At 35.3% G+C, this 22,640-nt stretch overlaps 2 protein-coding genes across 2 annotated transcripts; both read left to right on the forward strand.

Annotated features, from left to right (window-relative positions):
- Positions 1–19,329: 19,329 nt before the first annotated feature.
- LOC142172474 (uncharacterized) lies at positions 19,330–19,956 on the forward strand. Its single transcript, XM_075236102.1, has one exon. It carries the CDS (start codon positions 19,330–19,332, stop codon positions 19,954–19,956), a length of 627 nt encoding a protein of 208 aa, XP_075092203.1.
- Positions 19,957–21,939: 1,983 nt separating this feature from the next.
- LOC107774790 (uncharacterized) lies at positions 21,940–22,428 on the forward strand. The gene has a single exon (XM_016594436.1). It carries the CDS (start codon positions 21,940–21,942, stop codon positions 22,426–22,428), a length of 489 nt encoding a protein of 162 aa, XP_016449922.1.
- Positions 22,429–22,640: the final 212 nt, after the last annotated feature.

Consider the following 22,640-nt stretch of genomic DNA (forward strand, 5'->3'; position numbering starts at 1 on the left):
CTTGGTACATCTCAGCCATTTGCTGCTTGAGCTTAAACATCTCTTCTTTCATTTTCCCGACATCCATATCCTCTATTTCCATACCTGTGTCAACATCTGGGATAGACGTACTTTCAGGTATTGGTCCTTTTGATCTTGTGTGATAGTGATAATATGCCAGTATACTCTTTAGAGAAACTAACTGCTTGAATTCTGAAAATGAACAAATTTGTTAGTTTTGAGAGTTTAACACATATATAATCACACGTTGAGATGCAATGCTCCTAGACAAATAATCCCTTTCTATTATGCATTTGCTCGGCTGCTTGTGTCGTCCCAGCTTTCTTGAAATTTTTATTGTTATTCATTTTTATTAATTATATATATCTTTTATCGTGGTGGTCGAATCTGAGAGATTGCCTACGTATCATGCCCTTACATGAATCAGACCTTGCGTAGTTCGGACTAAAGGCAATCACTTTTATTCATTACACGAAGATGGAATTACATTTGAAAACTTTAAGAAAATAGCTTGAAAACACACACTTAAATCAAAATAAAAGATACAATTCTTAACATCTCACAACGTGCCCCACTTTCCACTTTTGTTGTCAAATATTGGATTATCTGCTCAATGTGGGGCTTGACCCGGATGGCCTCCCAGCATACGATACATCCTTTCCAACTCCATTGCTAGATGACGAGCAAAAGTGAGTGCATGCTCTGTAAACCTTTCATAATCCATTCCTTGGCAGTTTACATAACTTTGAGATGTAAAGACTGCCAGGTCGTGGATTTGTGCCCTGAAACCTTGGAGACGTTGGTCTTGGTCTTGCAATTGCTGCTGACAAGTGGTGGCTATATCTCTGACACGGTTTTCACGATCTAGAGCTGATTCTAATAGAGCTCGGAGTCTGGCCTGCTCTAATCTTGCTTGCGATCTTTCCCTGTCGAGGTCTGCTTGTTGATATTCTCTGTTGCATCTTCTTGCCTATTCTAGTTGTGCACGAAGCTGGTCTTCTGATCGCATCCAATAGTCTTTTTCCTTCTTGAATTGTGCCTTGTCTTTTTCGAATTGCCTATCTTGGCGTTCTTTGTTAGATCTGGCTTCTTCGTTTAATTGTTGGATCCTTTCTTTTGCTTTGCTCAATGCCCTTTCGTTTTCCGCAAGAATGGAATCATAATCTTGCATTTTTTCAAAGAGATTGGCGATGGTTTTTTGATCCTTCCAACTCCTCTTTGGCGTTTCAGAAACTCTTTTCATTTTTTGGAATCGGGCATGAAGATTTTCATTCTCACAAGCTAGACTCTTCTTCTCGCCTTCAGCTTCTTGTGCTTGCAAATCTTTCTCCAAACTGAGGCTTCTTAGATTTTCTTTTAGGGCATGGATAGTTGCTTTGTACCATTTTTTCTTTTCTCCCCAGATCAACCGTTCTTCGATTTTATCACTGAAGTTTTGAACATGGGGTCTTTTTGTTGGCCTTCTTAGCTCAGGCTCTGATACATCATCCACGCGAGATCGTTTTTCAAACCACCTTGCATATCCAGGATTTATCTCACCCTTTGTAGCATCTGGGACTTGAGTATCACTTTTCAAGTAATCGGCACCCATTCCACATCTGCTGAAGTAGAGCCTCGGGAATAGTGGCTTCTGGGTGTAATTCGATTACTTGCACACTCAAATCTTCATCATCAGGAACTATTTGATATCTCCCTAATTGCCTTAGGACTCTCAGTGGTGCATATGGCTGAATGCTTCTCAATCCCAATAGTAGTAGATAACTATTTGAGGCTGACATGTGTATTACTTCCCTCATCGGGAGCCATCCCAGAGTCCATTCAATTTGATTTGCCGTAAAAGCCTTTAGATGAGATACCCATGCTTCTATCCCTTCTGGAGCCTGATAATTTTTTGTTCTTTCCTCATAGCTCTCGATGCAATTATCATTGTTTGACCCATACTGTATGATCTTGGGCTGTTGTTGGAGATGCTCCATCACCCACATTTGCAACAAAATTTTGCATCCTTCGAAGACCTTTGCTCCTGATTTACATAAAGTTAAAGCCCGATAAATATCTGATAGAATGATGGGGACAAGGTTGTGATTTTCTTTGGTCGTGAGGATTTGCACAACTTTCGCGGTGCGAATATCAATTGTTCGCTCTTTGTTTGGAAAGACCATGACTCCTAGAAAAGCCACCATGAAAGCAAAGCGACGGTGAATCTGCCAAGTGTCTTTGTTTTGCTTATTGGTAAGGCCTTTCTCATGAATTTCGAACCCATCTGACTTTCCGAACCTTGAATACAAAAAGTTGAAGGAACAACATCCATTGATGACATTGTTTTTCCTGATTTGACTGCTGATGTTCAGAAGACCGAAGAATCGATGTACCGAAGGAGCCTTTGTGAATATCAAGCTTTGATTTCTTAAACTTCCGTCAAAACCAACATAGCCAGCTATCTCCTCTAATGTAGGAGTAAGCTCGAAGTCAGAGAAACGAAAAACATTGTGAACAGGATCCCAGAAAGTTACTAACGCCGCAATCAGATCATCACGGGGTTTAACTTTCATAATGTCCGTGAGATTTCCCAAATGCTTGACGACCCATTTTTGACCGTCTTCGCCTAAATCATACCACCACATTTGAAGCTGACATAGAAATTCTTCCGTACTTGTGGATGAGGGGCTTTGTGTGGTGCTCATTTTGTATCTGAAATTTAATTTTGATAAAGTCAAAATTCATTTTGAAAATTTATACCAAAAAAAAATCATTTTCGAAAATTTTTTTATTTATTAAATACCTTTATTTCAAAATTTAAAACTATATTTTTTTTTCGAAATTTTTAAAACAACCCATTTTATTCCTTTCTTCTTACCATGATTTTATTTAAGCTGGTCAACAAGCATGTTCGAGGCAAATGAATGCACAAGTAACAAGTAGGATGCATCATGATGGTCTTTTTATTTTGGGTTCACCTGTCCTAGACAGACCCAACCCCTGTGTTGAGTCTCCAAGGCCAAATGCATATGATGCAAATATTCGTTCCTACTAGGGATCCGGTACATGGCTGAGTTATTCTAAGTGTAAAATCTTAGGTTGATTTTTCTAAACCTGGCTTACCCAAACGGACAGTTTGAGCCGAAGCGGGGGCAACGTACCGGGAGCACGAAAGTCTGCCCGGCCTAATTACTTGTCCCAACTCTGTCTTATTTGGTATGACTTTAACAGAAAGGTGGGTCACGCGCACGTGTACACCATAAATTCAGAAGACTCAGAAAGAAAGGGGTTTCGTAGCAGTTGTATATATTCACAATTCAAATAATATTAAAGCAGTAAAAAAAACATTTAGCATGTTAAGCATATAAACAATTGAAAATCATATAGTAAATAAAGCCAATTAATGCAGTTATTTTAAGCTCGAATTCTTTAAACCCTGAACCAGTGGTTCTGGGTTACAGTGGAAGATAGAAACCACTTTTATCCCCAAAAGAGTCGCCAGAGCTGTCGCACCTCATTTTTACCGCACCCGCGGGGCGCGTGGGGAGTTTTCTCCAATTGAAGGACAGTCGAAACGGGATTTGTTTATTTGTTTCAGAGTCGCCACCTGGGAATTTTAAGGCGTCCCAAATCACCAATTTTAATCCCTGAATCGAGGAGAATATGACTCTGTTTATTATTCTGCGAACCAGAAATCCTGAGTAAGGAATTCTGTTAATCCGGAAGAAGGTGTTAGGCATTTCCGAATTCTGTGGTTCTAGCACGGTCGCTTAACTGTTTTTATTATTGGCTTAATTATCTTGATTTTTATTAAATACGTTTTTATTGCATGATTTTACTATCGCTTTTTACTTATTGTTTACAATTATATGGACGAATTACGCGTACGTATATTCGTATTATATATTTTTAAAAATGCGGAATTGTGTCACGTGTACGTGTACACAATAACTTTTGATAATATATTTATTAAGCAATCATTTTTTCGAAATTGTATTGAATCAAGAATATTTGTTTTTCTTAAATATTGAACCGCACATCGCGGGTTTTTATGAAATTAATTTAACGCCTTTGAAAAAAAAATCCTTTTATTAAGTATTCGCTCGAAATTGCGCGTACGCATAATCCGAATTTTGCTTTTAAAAATATAATCAGGGTACGCGAACGTATCCCTAATTGCGCAAAATATTTGTAATGATATTAGGGATTTTTCCACAAATTGTTTGTTGTATCTACACATTTTATATGAAAATGCTGAGAAATTCATATTCAAGGGATGTCTTTAAATTCTTTTAAAAGAAATTCACAATTTTTAAATATTTCCCGTTGACTATAATTTTCGAGTATTAATTATGTTCATCCCAAGATGATTCAAATTCACAATGAAAGGATAAAAATTTGATTTTTAGCAAATACAACATATATATGTATGCCAAAGAATGAATTGTATATGAAACTAACAAATTCTATTTCTAATTACCATTGATATAAAGTGTTGCAATTGGTGCTTATACATCTCGTTTCATTCTCATATACTCGCTTTTAATCTAATAGGCCTAATTATTTGGTCAATTTGTTTTATGAAGGTAGATAGGCATCGAGTTTATAGGAAATGAGTTATTATACAAGTTAATTCAATAAAATTACCTTACATGCAACCTAACTGTATGTCGTAAACATTCATAACATTTTAACATCGTAACAAGCTATATCATATCACCTTTCACCAACGTTTATACACACATCTATTATCTTTATAAAAATATACCATCAATACCATCTTAACCTTATTTAACAACAAGAGTTAGTAATGTAGTTCTCTTGATATTTTTACATTACTCTTTACTTAGCTAACAACACATAAAAATTTAAATAATGGCCCACTTTATGTCATGTTTCCTACCTTGACAATCTTAATCACAACTATACTTTAATGAAAATTTAGAAAATTAACCTTGTTACAACACTTATACAGTCTTCAATAAAGGATATTTAACTTACAGTCATCCTATCATCATATACTACTTATTTGATCCAGAAACAAAACTGAATTTTTAATTAAAGAGCTTAAATGAATAAAGATATTATTACAATTCAAGCTTCATTTATCTGTCATACTGAATCTCTTTCCAACATAGAATTTAAAAGGATATGTACCTGGAAATGGAGGTAGAAGAAGTAAGTTTCAGCAGTTGCAGCAGTAACAAAAACAGCAAAATACCAGTATTCCCACAGATTTGAGCAATAATAAGACCCGAAGAAAACAGATGCACAGTACAGTTATTTTTTAAAAGACACTTCGGATGTTAACTGAATCAGTGGAACCAAGTAAAGTTGAACAGATTCAACAAAAGAACAATATTTCAGATTTCAATTTCTTTTCGGTTTCAAATTCCCATTTTTCTGATTTTTTATTGCTGCTGTTGTATCTGTGTGTGTGTGTATGACTGTAACCCTCCTTCAAATTTATTATGACTGTAACCCTTCCAGTCCCCTTAAGCTCTATCTCTCTGTCTGAAAACTGTATCTTTTTTCAGATTTTTTCTCTTCCTCTCTAAATCTCTTAAAATCTGTCTAAATTCTCTTCTCTGTCCAATTCCTCTCTGTCTGTCCAGCTCCTGTATTTATACAGGGCTGGTTCTATACTTTTTAATGCTGGATGTACCCTTTTCTCCTTTAAAAATCAGAAAGTTTTTCCATTAAAACTACGTTTGAATACTTTAAATCCTATTGAGTGCTATTATCCTGTTTTTCAGCAGCCCCATTACTCTTTGTTTCCCATTATCACTTTAAATAATAGTCACTAACTTTTCACTTTCAGCACATTGCTATTAACATATTATCCTCATTGTTTTATCCCGGAAATGTCCAGATTTACTATTTTCTACTGGTATTACTGCCTTAAATTAGTATCTTAACAATACAAATTTTAAAATCTGTATAAGCCTGATTATTAATCTGATTTACAACAGCTACAAACCAATCCTAAAGTTTGGACTGAATCCTGACTAAGAATGTAACCCCCTAACACAATTATATCCAATCAGCATTTGTAAACTTGAATTCAAACTTGACATTACAACAATATTACACTGAGTTCAGCATAATAATTCAAACTGATCTTCAAATTGAACTAAGATCAAACATACACAGGAGCATTGTCAATATACTGACAATGCCCTGTTCAGAATACAACATATACAGCATACATTTGAATTCACTGATTCACAAACAAACATGATTTAATTGACGAGTATTAATCAGTTGACTATTTACAACATTTGTCCATAATCAGTCTTAAAACAATAGAAGCAGACTGTTTCAGTCAGCATTTTCAGAAATGAAAATTCGTAATATAACTAATCGACGAACTTAATCGAGTCGATTACACACATTGTAAACAATCACAACCAACAGAAATAATTTCATATTTTGATCATAAGACGGGCATGAGACAAAGATGACAGAATTAATCAAAACAAAATATGAGAAATTAACAAGTTATTAAAACAAACGAAAATACATACAGAATACACAAACAGAAATAGAAAAGTACCTCTGAATTTTAATCAGACTCGAACTCAACTTGGCTTCGGATTTGTTTGAAATCAAATAGACCTTAGTCGAAGTATTTTCCACTGAAAATACTTCGACTAAGGTCGATTAAACCTCAATCTTTATTCAATCTGGACGGAATCCAAAAGTCTAGTATTTTTAGGGTTTTTGAAAGTTCGATTTGGGATTTACTCATTTCTGGTTAGATTCGAGGGAAACCAAAGATGTTCTAGGCACGAGGGAGGTCAGGGGGTTAACTGGTGTGAGTTTGAAGTAGGTTGGGATAAGGTCAGGTTGTACTCGAATCTTCAAATGAAGATTCGAGTAGTTCCAGTATGATTCGAACCATGCAACTAACAGATCCTTGGTGAGGGGATTTAGGAGAAACTGTGGTGTTATTTTGGAGGTCATCGGAGAAGATAAGGTTTTCAGGCCAACCTTCGATTTAAGATTCGAAGAGTTGGGGCCTGATTCGAAGGAAAACAATGTTAGATCTGTGTAGAGGATGTTCAGGGGATTCTAGGGTGTTATTTTGGTGACCGGCGGCGTTGATGCCGCCGGGTTTTAGGCGGTGGGATCCTAGGGCGGCTAGGGTTAGGGGGGTCTGAGGAAGATGATGAACAGTGAGAGGAGGGGGGGTGTTCAGTTAGGGGCCGGGGTAGGGCCTTGGGACTTATATAGGGGTGGGGTGGATTTATATTGTCCGTCCGATCAAGTAAGATGAAGGGCCAGAATCAATTCATTAAACCAAATGATATCGTTTGGTTTAATGCCAGGGTCGGCTAAGTCGGGTCACTGGATCGGGTTACGGGTTACGGGTAAAGGCGGTGAGATCTTGACCGTTGGTTGGATTTGATCCAACGGTTTCTGAGAAGCCACGAGCAAACGCTGTCGTCTTGGTTCGTCTGATTTGGACCGGATGCCTGGGTTGTTTGGATTGGGCTGTGGGGGGGGGGGTAAATTGATTTGGGCCTGGATTTTAATCCAGGTCCAATTTTTACAACTTGTATGTATTTTTATTTTCTAATTTCATTATTAATTAATAAAATCCTAATCAAAAATTATAAAAACAAAATTATCATTACAATAATATTAACTATCTTTTAATAACCATTAACGCGTAGATGAAACATTAATCACACAGTGGAATAGAACAAAAATGCATATTTTGGTGATTTTATTTAAATTATCTTTCAAATACATAATTAAATCCTATATGCATGCAACATGTATTTTATTTTAATTTTTATTTTATTATGACAAAGTAAACACTTACGGACATAACACAAATATTTAACACCACGCAAATTCAAAAATTATACAGTAAAAGAAATTTATTTTATTTTTTGATTTATTTTGGAGTAATTTTTCGTCTCACGTGCTCACAGTGCATACATATCCACTTGTAGACTTGAAATTAGTTGATCCGGTGATCCAATTTGCATCACAGTATCCCTCAATGACCGCATGATATTTACCGTAGTGTAAAGCAAAGTCCTGGGTATGTACTAAATACCCCAAAACTCGTTTCATGGCCATCCAATGAGATTGACCTGGATTCTTCGTATATCGACTCAATTTACTTATATCACAAGCTATATCTGGTCGTGTACAATTCATGATGTACATTAAACAACCCAACACACGAGCATAATCCAATTGCGATATGCTTTGGCCTTTGTTCTTTGTTAATGCAAGATTCACATCAATTGGAGTCTTTGCAACTTTAAACCCTAAGTGCTTGAACTTTTCAAGCATTGTCTTAATATAATGAGATTGTGACAATGCCAGACCTTGAGGAGTCTTATGGATCTTAATCCCCAGAATTAAATCAGCAACTCCCAAGTCTTTCATATCAAACTTGCTAGTTAGCATACGCTTAGTAGCATTTATGCTGGCAGTGTCATTACTAATTATGAGCATATCATCCATATATAAGTAAACAATGACTATGTGATTTGGAACATTTTTAATTTACACACATTTATCACATTCATTTATCTTAAACCCATTCGACAACATTGTTTGGTCGAATTTCATATGCCATTGTTTGGGTTCTTATTTTAATCCGTAAAGGGGCTTAACAAGTCTACAGACCTTCTTTTCTTTACCTGGAACCACAAACCCTTCAGGTTGTTCCATGTAGATTTCTTCCTCCAACTCTCCATTTAAGAAGGTTGTCTTAACATCCATTTGATGAATTTCAAGGCCATAAATTGCAGCTAATGCTACTAACGTTTGTATGGATGTAATTCTTGTAACTGGAGAGAATGTATCAAAATAGTCAAGACCTTCTCATTGTCTATACCCTTTGACCACAAGTCTTGCCTTAGATTTGTCAATAGTGCCATCATCTTTCATTTTCCTCTTAAAGATCCATTTAGAACCCAACGGTTTATTTCCAAGAGGAAGCAACCAATTCCCATGTATGGTTGTTCAATATGGATTCTATATCACTATTGACTGTCTCTTTCCATAACAATGATTCCGAAGAAGACATAGCTTCTTTAAATGTTTGAAGCTCATTTTCCAATAAGAAAGTCACAAAATCTGGTCCAAATGAAGTAGGCATTCTTTGACGTTTACTACGTCTTGGATCCTCCTGGTTAAGTGTACTTTCTTTTGTTTCTTCCCGAGGTCGTTTAGATCCTTCACCAATCGACTCACATTCCTTTTTATACGGATATATATTTTTAAAGAACTCAGCATTATCTGATTCTATGACCGTATTTTTATGAATGTTGGGATTTTCTGATTTATGAACCAGAAATCGATATGCTTTACTATTAGTTGCATATCCTATGAAAACACAATCAACGGTTTTCGGTCCTATTTTTACCCTTTTGGGTTTAGGAACTTGCACTTTTGCCAAACACCCCCACACTTTAAAATAATTCAAGTTGGGCTTCCTTCCTTTCCATTTTTCATATGGAATGGATTGTGTTTTGCTATGGGATACTCGATTTAGTATTCGGCTAGCCGTAAGAACGGCTTCCCTCACAACTTCTGTGGCAAACCAGAACTTATCAATACTGCATTCATCATCTCCTTTAATGAACGATTCTTTCTTTCTGCAATCCCATTGTATTGGGGCGTGTAGGGGGCCGTTGTTTGATGAATAATTCCATATTATAAACATATTTGTTCAAAAGGAGATTCATATTCACCACCCCTATCACTTCTTATCATTTTTATTTTCTTGTTAAGTTGTGTTTCAACTTCATTTTTATATTGCTTGAATGCGTTTATGGCTTCATATTTATTATTAAGTAAGTAAACATAGCAATATCGAGTACTATCGTCCATAAAAGTTATGAAATACTTCTTTCCACCGCGAGATGGTATTGACTTCATGTCACAAATATATGTGTGAATTAAGTCTAAAGGATTTGAATTCCTTTCAACTGACTTATAAGGATGTTTAACATACTTAGATTCCACACATACTTGACATTTTGATTTGTCACATTCAAACTTAGGCAATACTTCCGAATTAATCATTTTCCGTAAGGTTTTATAATTAACATGACCCAAACGTATATGTCATAATTCATTTGACTCAAGTAAGTAAGACAAAGCTAAAATTTTATTATTATTTTCAACAACCATTACATTCAGCCTGAAAAGGCCCTCAACGATGTAACCTTTTCCTACAAACATCTCGTTCTTATTTATTACAACATTATCGGATACAAATACACATTTAAAACCATTCTTAACAAGAAGTCCAGTAGAGACTAAATTCTTCCTAATCTCGGGAACATGAAGGACGTTGTTCAAAGTCACCATTTTGCCGGAAGTCATTTTGAGAAATATATTCCTACGTCCTTCAATCTTGGCCTTTGCAGCATTTCCCATAGAAATCATCTCATCGGGTCCAACATGAGCATAAGTAGCAAAAGCTTCTTTAACAGCACAAACATGGCGAGTGGCTCTAGAATCAATCCACCACTTTTTAGGATTGCCCACCAAGTTGCATTCGGAAAGCATGGCACATAAGTCATAAACATCATCATGCTTTTAAAACATGTTTTCTTGACCCTTCTTCTTGTCTTTCTTTGTAGCACGACACTCCATAGATTTGTGTCCAATTTTTTCACAGTTGTAGCAGTTTCCACTGAATCACTTCTTGCTTGGGTTATATTTCAGTCCAGAAGCCTTCTTCCTCTTTTTATTCTCTTCAACAATATTTGCTCCCATTATTGTTGAGTTTCCACGGCCTCTCTTTTCAGCAGCTTTGTTGTCCTCTTCGATTCTTAACCGAACAATGAGATCTTCAAGGGACATCTCCTTGCGTTCGTGTTTCAAGTAGTTTTTGAATTCCTTCCACAATGGAGGCAACTTCTCAATCATTGCTGCTACTTGGAATGCTTCATTGATGACAAAACCTTCAATGAAATTTCTGTTAGTAAAAATACTAAGATTACTACTTTCAACATCAATATTAATTTGATTTATACCTTCAGCAAGGAGATCATGAATAATCACTTGCAATTCCTGGACTTGGGTAATAACAGACTTGTTATCTGCCATTTTGTAGTCCAAAAATTTTACAGCAACAAACTTTTTCAACCCGGCATCTTTGGTTTTGTATTTCTTTTCAAGTGCAGTCTACAGTTCTTTTGACGTTTCCACGCCACTGTAGATGTTATACAAAGCATCCTCTAGCCCGCTTAGAATATAATTCTTGTACAACAAATCTAAATGCTTCCACGCCTCAATCACGAGAAATATCTTCCTTGATAATTTTCTAGAGACTTACATTTTCATACTAGTATAAATTAATATTTAGTCCCCATTTCATTTAAATTAAAAGAAGTGTAAAATAATTTTCAACACAAGTAAAGTAGAGAGGGAATGATGTACTATTTTGAAAAATATAGCAAGTTGTTCTTAAGTAGATTTTAGCCTAGTTATGTTACAATTTGACTGGTCGTTTTGAGCATGCTTCCGGTTTGGCAGTTTGAGGACATGAGTAGCTTCACACAGTGCATTATGACTTGCATGCATCATCAAATCAGGTTTTTGAGGAGTTTGGAAAGGATTTTTAGGACTGACTCTCATTGAAAATCTCGACGTTTAAAGAATTGACCAAGGTTTGACTTTTGGAGTATTTGACATCAGATTAGAGTATTGATAGTTCCGATAGGTCCGGATGATGATTTTGGACTTGGGCGCATTCCTAGAATTTCATTTAGCGAAAGTTGGCATTTTAAAGGTTTAGAATTTTCCTAGGTTTGACCATAATTTGACTTTAAGGCTATCGGGTTCAGATTCGTAACATGGAATAGGTCTATTTCATCATATTAAAATTGCCTGCAAAAATTTGGTGTCATCTGGAGTTGATTTGATATGATTCGGACGCTTGGCTATGATTCTAGAAGTTCTTGAAGTTCATTGTAATTTTCATGTGTTTTGGCGTCTGATTCATGATTCTAGAGGTTATTTAGGTGTTCCGATCGCACGAGCAAGTTCATATTATATTTTTAGACCTGTGAGAATATTTGGTTTAGAGCCCCGAGGGCTCAGATGAGTTTCGTACGCATTTCAGGGTGTTGGAATAAGGTTCAGCTTTGCTGGTATCTCTGTTCTTGCATTTGCGAGGTTTTCATTGCATTTACGATGTACGCATTTGCGAGATCATTCTCTCTTTTGGGACGATGGGTTGGGGAAGGGGAGTTTGCATTTGCAATTAGGCAGCTCCGCATTTGCGACACAAACTATTGCTTTTGCGAAAATTTTGAGCTCGCATTTGCGATCTGGATGTCGCAAATGCGACATCTGAGGCAGGTATTAAAACTTTCATTTTGGGACTTAGCTTCATTTTATCATGTTTTGAACCCTAGGCTCGATGGGAGGCGATTTTCTGGAAGGATTTTCATATCAAATCATTGGGTAAGTACTCTAATCAATTTTCAATTATATTTTGTGATTATACCCTTAGACTTAACATCAAATTCATGAGAATCTAAAGGAAAATTTGGGAAAATTGTAAAATCTTTTAAAATATAAAATGGTGATTTGAAGAATGAATGGATGTCGAAAATTGATATGGTATGATTGAACTCGCATCAAAATGGGTGTTCAGATTTTTTAAATTTTAACGGGTTCCGAGGTGCGAGCCCGGGGGTTAACTTTATACAAATTGTATAAAGATCATAGCTTTGTTAATTGAAATTATTTTCTCTTGAATTGTTTGATGTATTTAAGTCGTCTTTGGCTAGATTCAGCCAAGCGGTGGTGAATTGGCAAAAGAAAAGCTAAATTAAGTATTGAGTTGGCCGAATTTAGGTAAGTGTCTTGTCTAACTTTGTGGGGGGGGGGGGGGGGGGAACTACCCCTTAGAAATTGAGTTAATTGTGCTATCTTGTTATATGAAAGTCGTGTATGTAAGGGGATGAGTAGGTATATGGTCTATATGTGGCATTGACCGATTTAGATTGTCTAGTCTCTTCCCATGTCTTTGATTAAATTGTCATAACATGTGATATCTCCTTGTTAGGTTACTCTTACTTGCTCTATTTGACGTTGTTAGCACTTATTGTACCTCTTACTCGTTATTTGGCCTTTATATGCCTTAGTTGAAGTTATTACTTTCCTTATTTTTTTGTTACCTCTTAATTGTTGAGTTCTTCTATGAGTCTGTGTGTATCTGCTACATGTCCATATTATTTTGATTGCATATTTAGTTATCACGTGCCTTACATATCCTATCATTTTTGTAAAAGTTGTTGTATTCCTTTGATTACGTGGTTCCTTTGTTGCCGTATATTCATACCCTTGATTGTATAAATTCTTGTAAATTAAGTTATTGAATTGTTGTTGTTGATTTAAATTATTGTAGGGGAGATTGGGTTGCACGCCGCAACAGGTGAAATAAGGGAGATGGTGAAATAAGGGAGGATATTTATATTGTGATATTGTTGTACGATGGGATCGGGTTGTACGCTACAACAGGTGAAACAAGGGTGAATTGTTATGGTGAAATAAGGGTGAATTATGAAATTGATATTGTACAGTGTGATCGGGTTGTGCACCGCAACATATTTTATTTATTATTATGATATTGACTCTGATTATATGGTGGGATCGGGTTGCGCGCCACAACATACATGCATTTATTATTATTGACATTTACATGGTAGAATAAGAGTAGACAGTATTGTACGGTGGGATCGGGTTGCACGCCACACCAGTTTATGTATTTTATATTCCTTGTTGTATTGTGTTGGCTTCGATTCTTTTGTACGAGACTCTAATGATTAGTATTTCTTATTTCTTTTACTGGTGTTCAAGGATTGGGTTATTAGTTTATTGCGTTGTCGTCATTCCCTATTTTCTCTTCTTATTATTATTATTTTGGTGAATTAATTTTCAAGATGAATTTACTATGTTGAGTCATTATCTCATATTCTATTGAGTTGTGGTAACATAACGGTTTTAAATAAAAGAATTAATATCATACTTACCTTATGTGACTTTTAAGTTAAAACTCGTCTTTATTCGGTACTTTACTATTTCTAATAGTTGTCATATGTTACTTTAATTGAGTTCTCAACTTAATCTCCTTACCATTCTGATATTTTTACTTTACTTAAAAAGGAGTTGTTATTATGTTCTAATTTAATAAATCCTTAATTAAATTTAGTAGCTTATCCGTTGCTATATTTTATTTGGAAATGTTATGTTCTTTCACCCAAATAATTTCTAAAATAAACTAATTTTTCTCATTGAATTCCTACTTAGTTCAGAAACTGTAATTTTACTTTACGATATATATAAATAAATCTCTTGAACATCCTAATTAGAAATTTATACGGATATTATGTACCGAGTAGTACATGAATTTTGTCGTGCGAAGTGCGACGAAAAATGTGAGGACAAGGTGCTTCGTGTGTTAAAAGTTTGGAGGTTATGATTTATGATATGAAAGTACGAGAAGTGAGATTGTTGAAATTCATTTATTAGAAATGATTTGATTGATTGAGTTGACATCGTTTTTCCTACTTGAACACATTTATACTTCATCCACACCCCGACTATGTTGTTGCTTATTTACTTGGTTATTTCTCGTTGCTATTCGTGTTCCCCTTATCGTTACTACTTTTTGTAATCTGATTTCTGTCTGCTATTGGCATTACATTGATATTCCTTCCTTATTAGCTTTGTGTCATATCCTGCACATGTTTATATGTTCGGTAGGTATCTTGACCTGGCCCCATCACTATTCTACCGAGATTAGGCTTGATACTTACTGGGTACCACCGTGGTGTACTCATGCTACGTTTCTGCATATTTTTGTGCAGAAGCAGGTACTTCGAATCGAGTTAGTTTTGAGACTTATGCTTGGTGTGGCTGGAGACTTCAAGGTACACCTGCTGGGCATTCGCAGGCTCCGAAGTCACCTTCTATTGTATTTATTTTCATTGTTTTCTTTTATTCCGGAACAATGATGTATTCATTATGATTACTCCTAGAAAGCATTATGACTTGTACTATCGGTTTTGGGATATTGTATCATGTTGAGACTATTGGTTTATTTAGAAATTTCTAGTTCATGTTTAATAGCTAGAACCTGTCATCATTTCGGTATGTGTTAGACTTACCTAGTTTTAGAGACTAAGTACCATCACAACTCCTTCGGAGGAATTTTGGGCCGTGACACCTTAGTCGTCATATATTCTCCCATTCTTATACCATTAATAGAACAAATACTTATGTAATGACCATTGATATTATTATTTTATTGATATTATTCAAAGTATATTGCCAGTAAATACCTCACATAAAAATTTAATCTAAAATATTAACATGCCACTTATATGTATATAGAAAAAAAAATGTTACATATATTGTTTATCTACTGTTAATTTATACAAATATGCATGTTATACTAGTGCAAAATATAAGTGGTATATTAATAATATTTATTTGAATATAAATAAGTGTATAAATAAAATATGCATATACACATGATTTTTTTCTAAAAAGTACATGATTTATAATGTACATATACCACAAACATACATTATAATTTTTTAACGAAATATATGTATTTTATTTCATTGAAATATACAGAAATATAATTTTACTAGGATTAAGTTGAATAAAAAGTTCCATGTATAAAAAAAAGAATTATGTTACGGAATGAATTGATGATATATATTTAAATATAAAGATGTGTATAAACAACATATGTATATATACATAATTTTGCCTAAAAAATACATGATCTATAATGTATATCTACCACAAATATACATCATATTTTTTTCATGAAATATATATTTTTTATTTCATCAGAATATACATATGTATAATTTTGCTACATTGTGTTGTATAAAAAGGTCCATTATGGAAAGAAAAAAAACATAAATATGCTATGGAATAGATTGGTTTCCTAGGGAAAAATAGGAAAATATAAAACATATTATGAAATGGCGAGAAAAAATAGGGAAATATATGAAAAACTAGGATTGCCTTTTTAAGCAGCTTAATTCTTCGTGATTTGAATTAAATGAAATTTGCTGCATATATAAATATTTTACTGCAATATTTATTAATCATTAATTAATGCTAATCTTTTGTATTATATTTTTGTAATAGTCTGCTATTAATGAAATTAGCCCCCGGGTGGCAAACGAGAAGGTCTGGTCGGGCCGGATATGGACGGATCGAAAACGGGTAATGTAAAAACGGATAAATTATTTGACTCGATTCATATATAATATGGATAAAAAATCGGTTAACATGCAGATAATATGAATATCCATATTATTCATGACTTCTTGAATATGATCAGAGAATTCTTAATCTCCCGAACTTGAGAAACCCCAATTTGGGTCTTTGCAAATATAAAAATTAAATTCATTAGTTATCCATTTTTTAAAATGGATAATATACATCTCATCAATATTTGACCAATTTTTAGAAAGTTTATTATTCAGCCTATTTTTTAATGGATAATATAAATATTTTTTTTTTCTAAATCCATTTTACCACCGTTAGTTCTATGAGTGAGAGAAGAAAGAGATATGGATTTGCGATTTGTAAAACTAAGCTCTTTGCTCCTCGCAGTGATTTGAATTCTTTACAAACATTTGGAATATTATTCTTCTAAAATTGAGTGCATACGGCATAGGAAAGACCATAAATTGTGGTAATGTAGAAGCATTTGGCTAGTATCTGTGGTTTTCTGATTCTTTGTGATTTAGAAAAGGTTGAAGTGGAATTGAACGGTTGAAAATGAAGTCCAAGAGAGAGGCCAAGTTTGATAAGAACTTTCAATTGTAGGCTTTTAAGGTTAATGTCATTTCTAGAAACCAAACCATAGGACATGAACTCGTGGAAAAAATAAAAAGGCCAAATACATGTGCAGCCCTCTAAACTTGTCTCATTATTCCAATTTAGAGACATGAATTAGGGCTAGTACCTATTGAGTGCCTAAACTACTCCAAAATGTTTAATTAAACAACATATTTTAGTGTCATGGCAAAGCGTGTAAATTCCACTCCCCGTGAGCGCGTTGAGTTCCTCAAAATGGGTAATCCTTTTTTTTTCTCTCTCTCTTTCTATTTCTCTTTTTTTCTTGTTTTCACTTCCTCTTGGTTTTGCTAGCCTGAAGCTATCCATCTCCTTGCCGGAAAATTTTATGGCCAGTGGCAAGTTCCTTCATCCATGGTTGCTTGCCGTACCCACTTCTTGCTTTTCGAACAAGAACACTTTAAAGAAACTCTAGATCTTCTTTCGTCTCCACGCAATTCCAACACCACCCTAATCACCATTAACATACTTTTCACCATAACCACCGTGAAGCTAATTACTGTGTTCTTTTCTTTAATCTCTGGTAAATGGTAGATACTGGAATGCTGGAACATTCACTTTTAGTAAACACTGTTTGAGCTATACGAGAGAGAGAAAATTTTCTTTTCCTCCAGAAGTCTAGAGACATAAATCACCATGGCTTGGAATTTTCATTTTCAGAAAAGAAAGCTATTAATACGAAATTACTAATGGCTTTTTGAAAAAAAATATTTAAAAGGCAATAAGAAATGATTGCTCTCTCTCAATGCTCTCAGCGTAAGTTAGTCTAACTTACGCTGGTGTGTCAATGGCAGGGGCGAGAGGCAGGGGTGATGGCCAAGGAAGAGGACGAGGCCGACCACGGAAGATACCGATTGATAATTTCGAAATTACAGCTGGAAACAATGAAGATTCGAAGGAAGATGAGATTAGAACAGCGCATGCAAACAAAGGATCTACAGCTAAGTCACAAGTAGAAGCTTCAGCTGGTAACCACGAGTCCCCATCGAGTCCAGATGCAGCTTTGAAAGACCGAAATCTAGGTGGGAAAGCAACTAAAGTGATTGAGATCAACATTCAACCGCAAGCCAATGGAACAGTAACACTAGCTGAAGAGAACAAGGAAGGGCCAAGGGTGGAGGAGAAATCAGCATGGACGAGCTTATTTGCGAAGAATAGAGCAACATAAAATGGTATGAAACTAACGTATATTCCACCACAAGTGGTGGATGGACAAGTTATTGTTCAATTAGATAAGGAAGAGGTTGAAAGAGAAACTAAAAAATGGAAAGGGGCTCTAATTGCGTATGTATTGGGAGAGTTACCATGATACAATGTAATGAAAAGGTTTATAGAAGTTAATTGGAACACAATTCCAGATCCAGATCTATATATGCATGAGGATGGGTATTACATTATCAAGTTTAAGACGATGGAGGATATGCAGGAAATTCTGTTAGCTGGTCCATACACAATCAATAATAGGCCTATTATTCTTAAACAATGGACAACTGATTTCGATTTTAAGAAGGAATTCCCCACTGAAATTCCTTTATGGATTAAATTTCAAAAACTTCCACTGAATTGCTGGGGAGTGAACTCACTAAGTAGAATAGCAAGTTCAATTAACACGCCTACGTATGCTGATGAGTGTACTGCTAAACAATTGAGAGTATACTATGTCAGGATGCTAATAGAGGTGGATGTGACAAAACCTCTGAAGGATGAAGTAATTGTTGAAGATTCAAATGGAAGGACCTTAATGCAGCCAATTAACTATGATTGGAAACCTAAATTCTGTGAAACATGTCAGGTCATTGGGCATAACTGCGAGCAAGAAGGGAGAGGACAGAAGCAATATAGTAAAAACTATGAATGAAAAGAGAAAGCCTAAGAAGATAACACAGCAATGGGTGACTAAAGAGAAAGCTAAGACACAACAAGCAGAAGAAGAAGCTATGCCAGAACAAGATCTAAGCAAGCAACAACAGGAGACTGCAAGGGTAATGGAAGCAGGGCAAAGTTCAGGGGTGATCAAGGTGAATATGCCAGTATTGCAAGAAGATCAAACACCTAAGGTTATGAACAAAAATCAAGAGTTGGAGAGGACAAGCCCAGAGTTTAATGATATCAATTTTCCAGTGCTTGGTCAGTTCCACTGAGGAATGGGTTTCAAATACTAAGTAGAGAGAGGAATGGTGCTCACACTGTACCTCCTGATATAGGAGGTAAGGCAAAGAGATCATTATGAATTGGTTAGTATGGAATATAAGGGGATTGAATAAGAGATATAAGTAGAAAAATTGAAGAAAATCCTGAAACAAAAAAAAAATAGGAATAGCTGTTATTGTTGAAACAAGGGTCAAGGAAAATAAAGCTGGAATAATTACTAGAAATATAGCCATGGGATGGAATAGTTTGCATAACTATTCATCTTCTAGAAATGGGAGGATATGGGTACTATGGGACACAAATAACTATTAGGTAGTTAAGATGACGGAGACTGCTCAGATGATGCACTGTGAAATTACAGGAAGTGCATATCAAACAGATTGCTTGGTGACTTTCATATATGGTTTCAATACAATTGAACAAATGAGAGGGTTATGGGAGGATCTGAAGACAGTAGCCCAAGGTATTACCAAACCTTGGCTAGTGATAAAGGTTTTTAATGCAATACTAAGTTCAGTAGATAGAGATCAAGGTAATCCAGTGCAACAAGCTGATGTTCAAGATTTTGTTGATTGCATTCAGACAACTAACCTAAATGAAGTGATATGGAAATGGGATTACTATACATGGACCAATAAACAAAGAGTTGAGGATAGAATTCAAAGCAGAATTGATAAGGCATTTGGGAACTATGAATGGATGATGAAATGGGGTAATATAGTAGTGGAATATGACCTGCCAGGGATATTTAATCATACACCAATGTTGCTGACCATGGGAGAGGAGCAGAATAATACTAGGTGTCCATTTAGGTTCTTCAATGTTTGGGCAGATCACATAGACTTTGATCAAATAATAGAAGAAACTTGGGAGCAACACAAAGACCCTTGGCTTATAAAGGGAATATGGAGAAAACTGAAAGCACTAAAAACCAGACTGAGATATTGAACAATAGAGAATTCAGAAATGTTGAACAGAAAATAAAAGAAGCAAGGAATGAAATCAGAAAAGTGCAGAGTTAGATGCAACAGAATTATACTGATACTATGCAAGAACAAGAGAGAAATGCATTACAAAAACTGGAAAAGTGGTCAATGATTGAAGAGAGTATTATGAAACAAAAGGCAAGGGCTAAATGGATACAGCTGGGAGATGAAAACACTAAGTATTTCTCAGCAGTAATGAAAGAAAGGAAGCACATAAAGCAAATAAAGGAACTAATAATTATGGATGGGAAGAAAATCAACAAACCATCTGAGGTTAAAGAGGATATAATTAGATTCTATAAGAGTCTAATGGGCACATAAGCAAAAAGACTTACAGTAGTAAATAGAAAAGTAATGAAGAAAGGGTCAATGCTGACTCAAGAACAAAGGCTGATATTATGTAAAGAAGTTACTAAACAGGAAGTGTTTGAGGGGTTAAAAGGAATAGGAGATGATAAGGCTCCAGGGATAGATGGATATAATGCTGTGTTTTTCAAAAAAGCATGGCACATTATTGGCAGTGAAGTGACTATAGCAATACAAGACTTCTTCTCAACAAGAAGATTATATAGACTCATTAACTGTACAACCATCACACTGACACCCAAGGTAGATAATCCAACAACAATCAAAGAGTATAGACCAATAGCATGTTGCACAGTGATATACTAACTGATTTCAAAGATCTTTGCTGCAAGAATGCAGAAGGTAATTGGAGGGATTATATGTGAAGCACAAGCTGGTTTTGTCCCAGGCAGGAAAATAGGATATAATATTATTTTGGCTCATGAACTAATAAAGGGATACACAAGGAAACATATATCACCAAGGTGCATGATAAAAATAGACATACAAAAAGCTTATGATTCAATAGAATGGAGCTATTTGGAACAGAATATGAGGATGATAGGATTCCCAGAAAGATTTATAGCTTGGGTGATGAAATGTGTTAAAACAGTAAACTATACTATCATGGTGAATGGAGAACCAACTGATCCTTTCAATGCTGAGAAGGGACTTAGACAAGGGGATCCTATGTCTCCATTTTCTATTTGCAATTGCAATGGAGTATCTAAGTAGAATCTTAAAGGAAATGGCAGAGAGGAAGTAGTACCATTACCATCCCAGATGTGCCAAGTTAAAACTAACTCATTTATGTTTTGTAGATGATCTTTTAATATTTTCTAGAGGAGATGTTGAATCAGTAATTGAGGTACTGCAAAGTTTTAATCAATTCTCAGATGCCTCAGGATTACAAGCAAACATTGGTAAAAGCTCCATTTATTTTGGAGGGGTGGGGCAACAAGTCCAAGAGCAGATTCTGCAAACACTGGGATTTACAAGAGGAATTTCAAATATCTAGGAGTTCCATCGTCAACAAGGAAGCTAACAATGATACAATGGCAGCCCCTCATTGAGAAAATTTTAGCAAGGATCACTTTATGGACAACCAAAAAACTGTCATATGCAGGAAGAAGTCAACTGATAAGTAGTGTTTTGTTTGGAGTCCAGTCCTATTGGGCCCAATTGTTCATATTGCCAACAAAAGGTGATGAAAGCTGTGGAGAGTTTTTGTAGAAGTTATCTTTGGACAGGAAATATTGTCATTACAAAGAAAGCACTAATCATCTGGGAAAAAGTTTGATGTCCTAAGAGCAGTGGAGGATGGAACCTCATTAACATGAAAATCTGGAACAAGGCAGCTATAATTAAACTGTATTGGAATTTAGCAAAGAAAGAGGATAGAATGTGGATAAGGTGGATTCATGCATACTATATAAAAGGTAAACAGATGGAGCAAGTAAAAGTTCCATAACAAGCAAGTTGGATGGTAAGGAAAATAATAGAAGCCAAACATCTATTAGAACAGAACAATGTACATATCTGCAAGGAAAAAGGAAGCATTAAACATATATATCTTCAGCTACTAGGTGATCAACCAAGAATGCCATGGAAGTGTTTGATGTTTGGTAATGCTGCAAGGCCAAAAGCTAAGTTCATGATGTGGTTGCAAATGCAGAATAGACTACTTACTGCTGACAGATTGAGCAAATGGGGAATACAGATAGAAAGTAAATACAGCTTATGTCAGAGAGAAGAGGAAACAAGAGATCATCTCTTTGTGGAGTGTGACTATACAAAAATAGTGATTCAAAAGCTGATGCACTGGACACAGAACCAAAATATAGTAGCAGCTACCTGGGAACAATATGTATATGAGGTGATCAAGAGAGCTAAAGGAAAGTCAAAGGAAGCTCAACTATTCAAGATGATATATTCTGAAGTAGTACATAGTATATGGATAGAGAGGAACAAAAGGATTTTTGAGAAAACAAGTAAAGGATGGGAGAGGATAGCTAAAGAGATAGCTTGTATTTGCTGTGTACGAGCTCCTCCTAGATTAGTTGATGTAGTTCAAAGATTTAGATTTTAAAAATATAGGAAGAGTAGAGCATCATGTAAATATGATAGCCTAGCTATGTTAGCTAGCTATGGTAATTTGTAAAGTTTACTGGTGATTAATAAAAAGTTAGTTACCAAAAAAAAATATTAATGCTAGCTTTAAATTTATGATTCAAACCAGCAGCTCAACATATCAGTCCAGTGTCGATAGTGGCCATCCCGCGCCTCTAGAAATCTTGACTA

The sequence above is a fragment of the Nicotiana tabacum genome, chromosome 18 (assembly GCF_000715075.1).
Source record: "Nicotiana tabacum cultivar K326 chromosome 18, ASM71507v2, whole genome shotgun sequence".
Lineage (NCBI taxonomy): Eukaryota > Viridiplantae > Streptophyta > Magnoliopsida > Solanales > Solanaceae > Nicotiana > Nicotiana tabacum.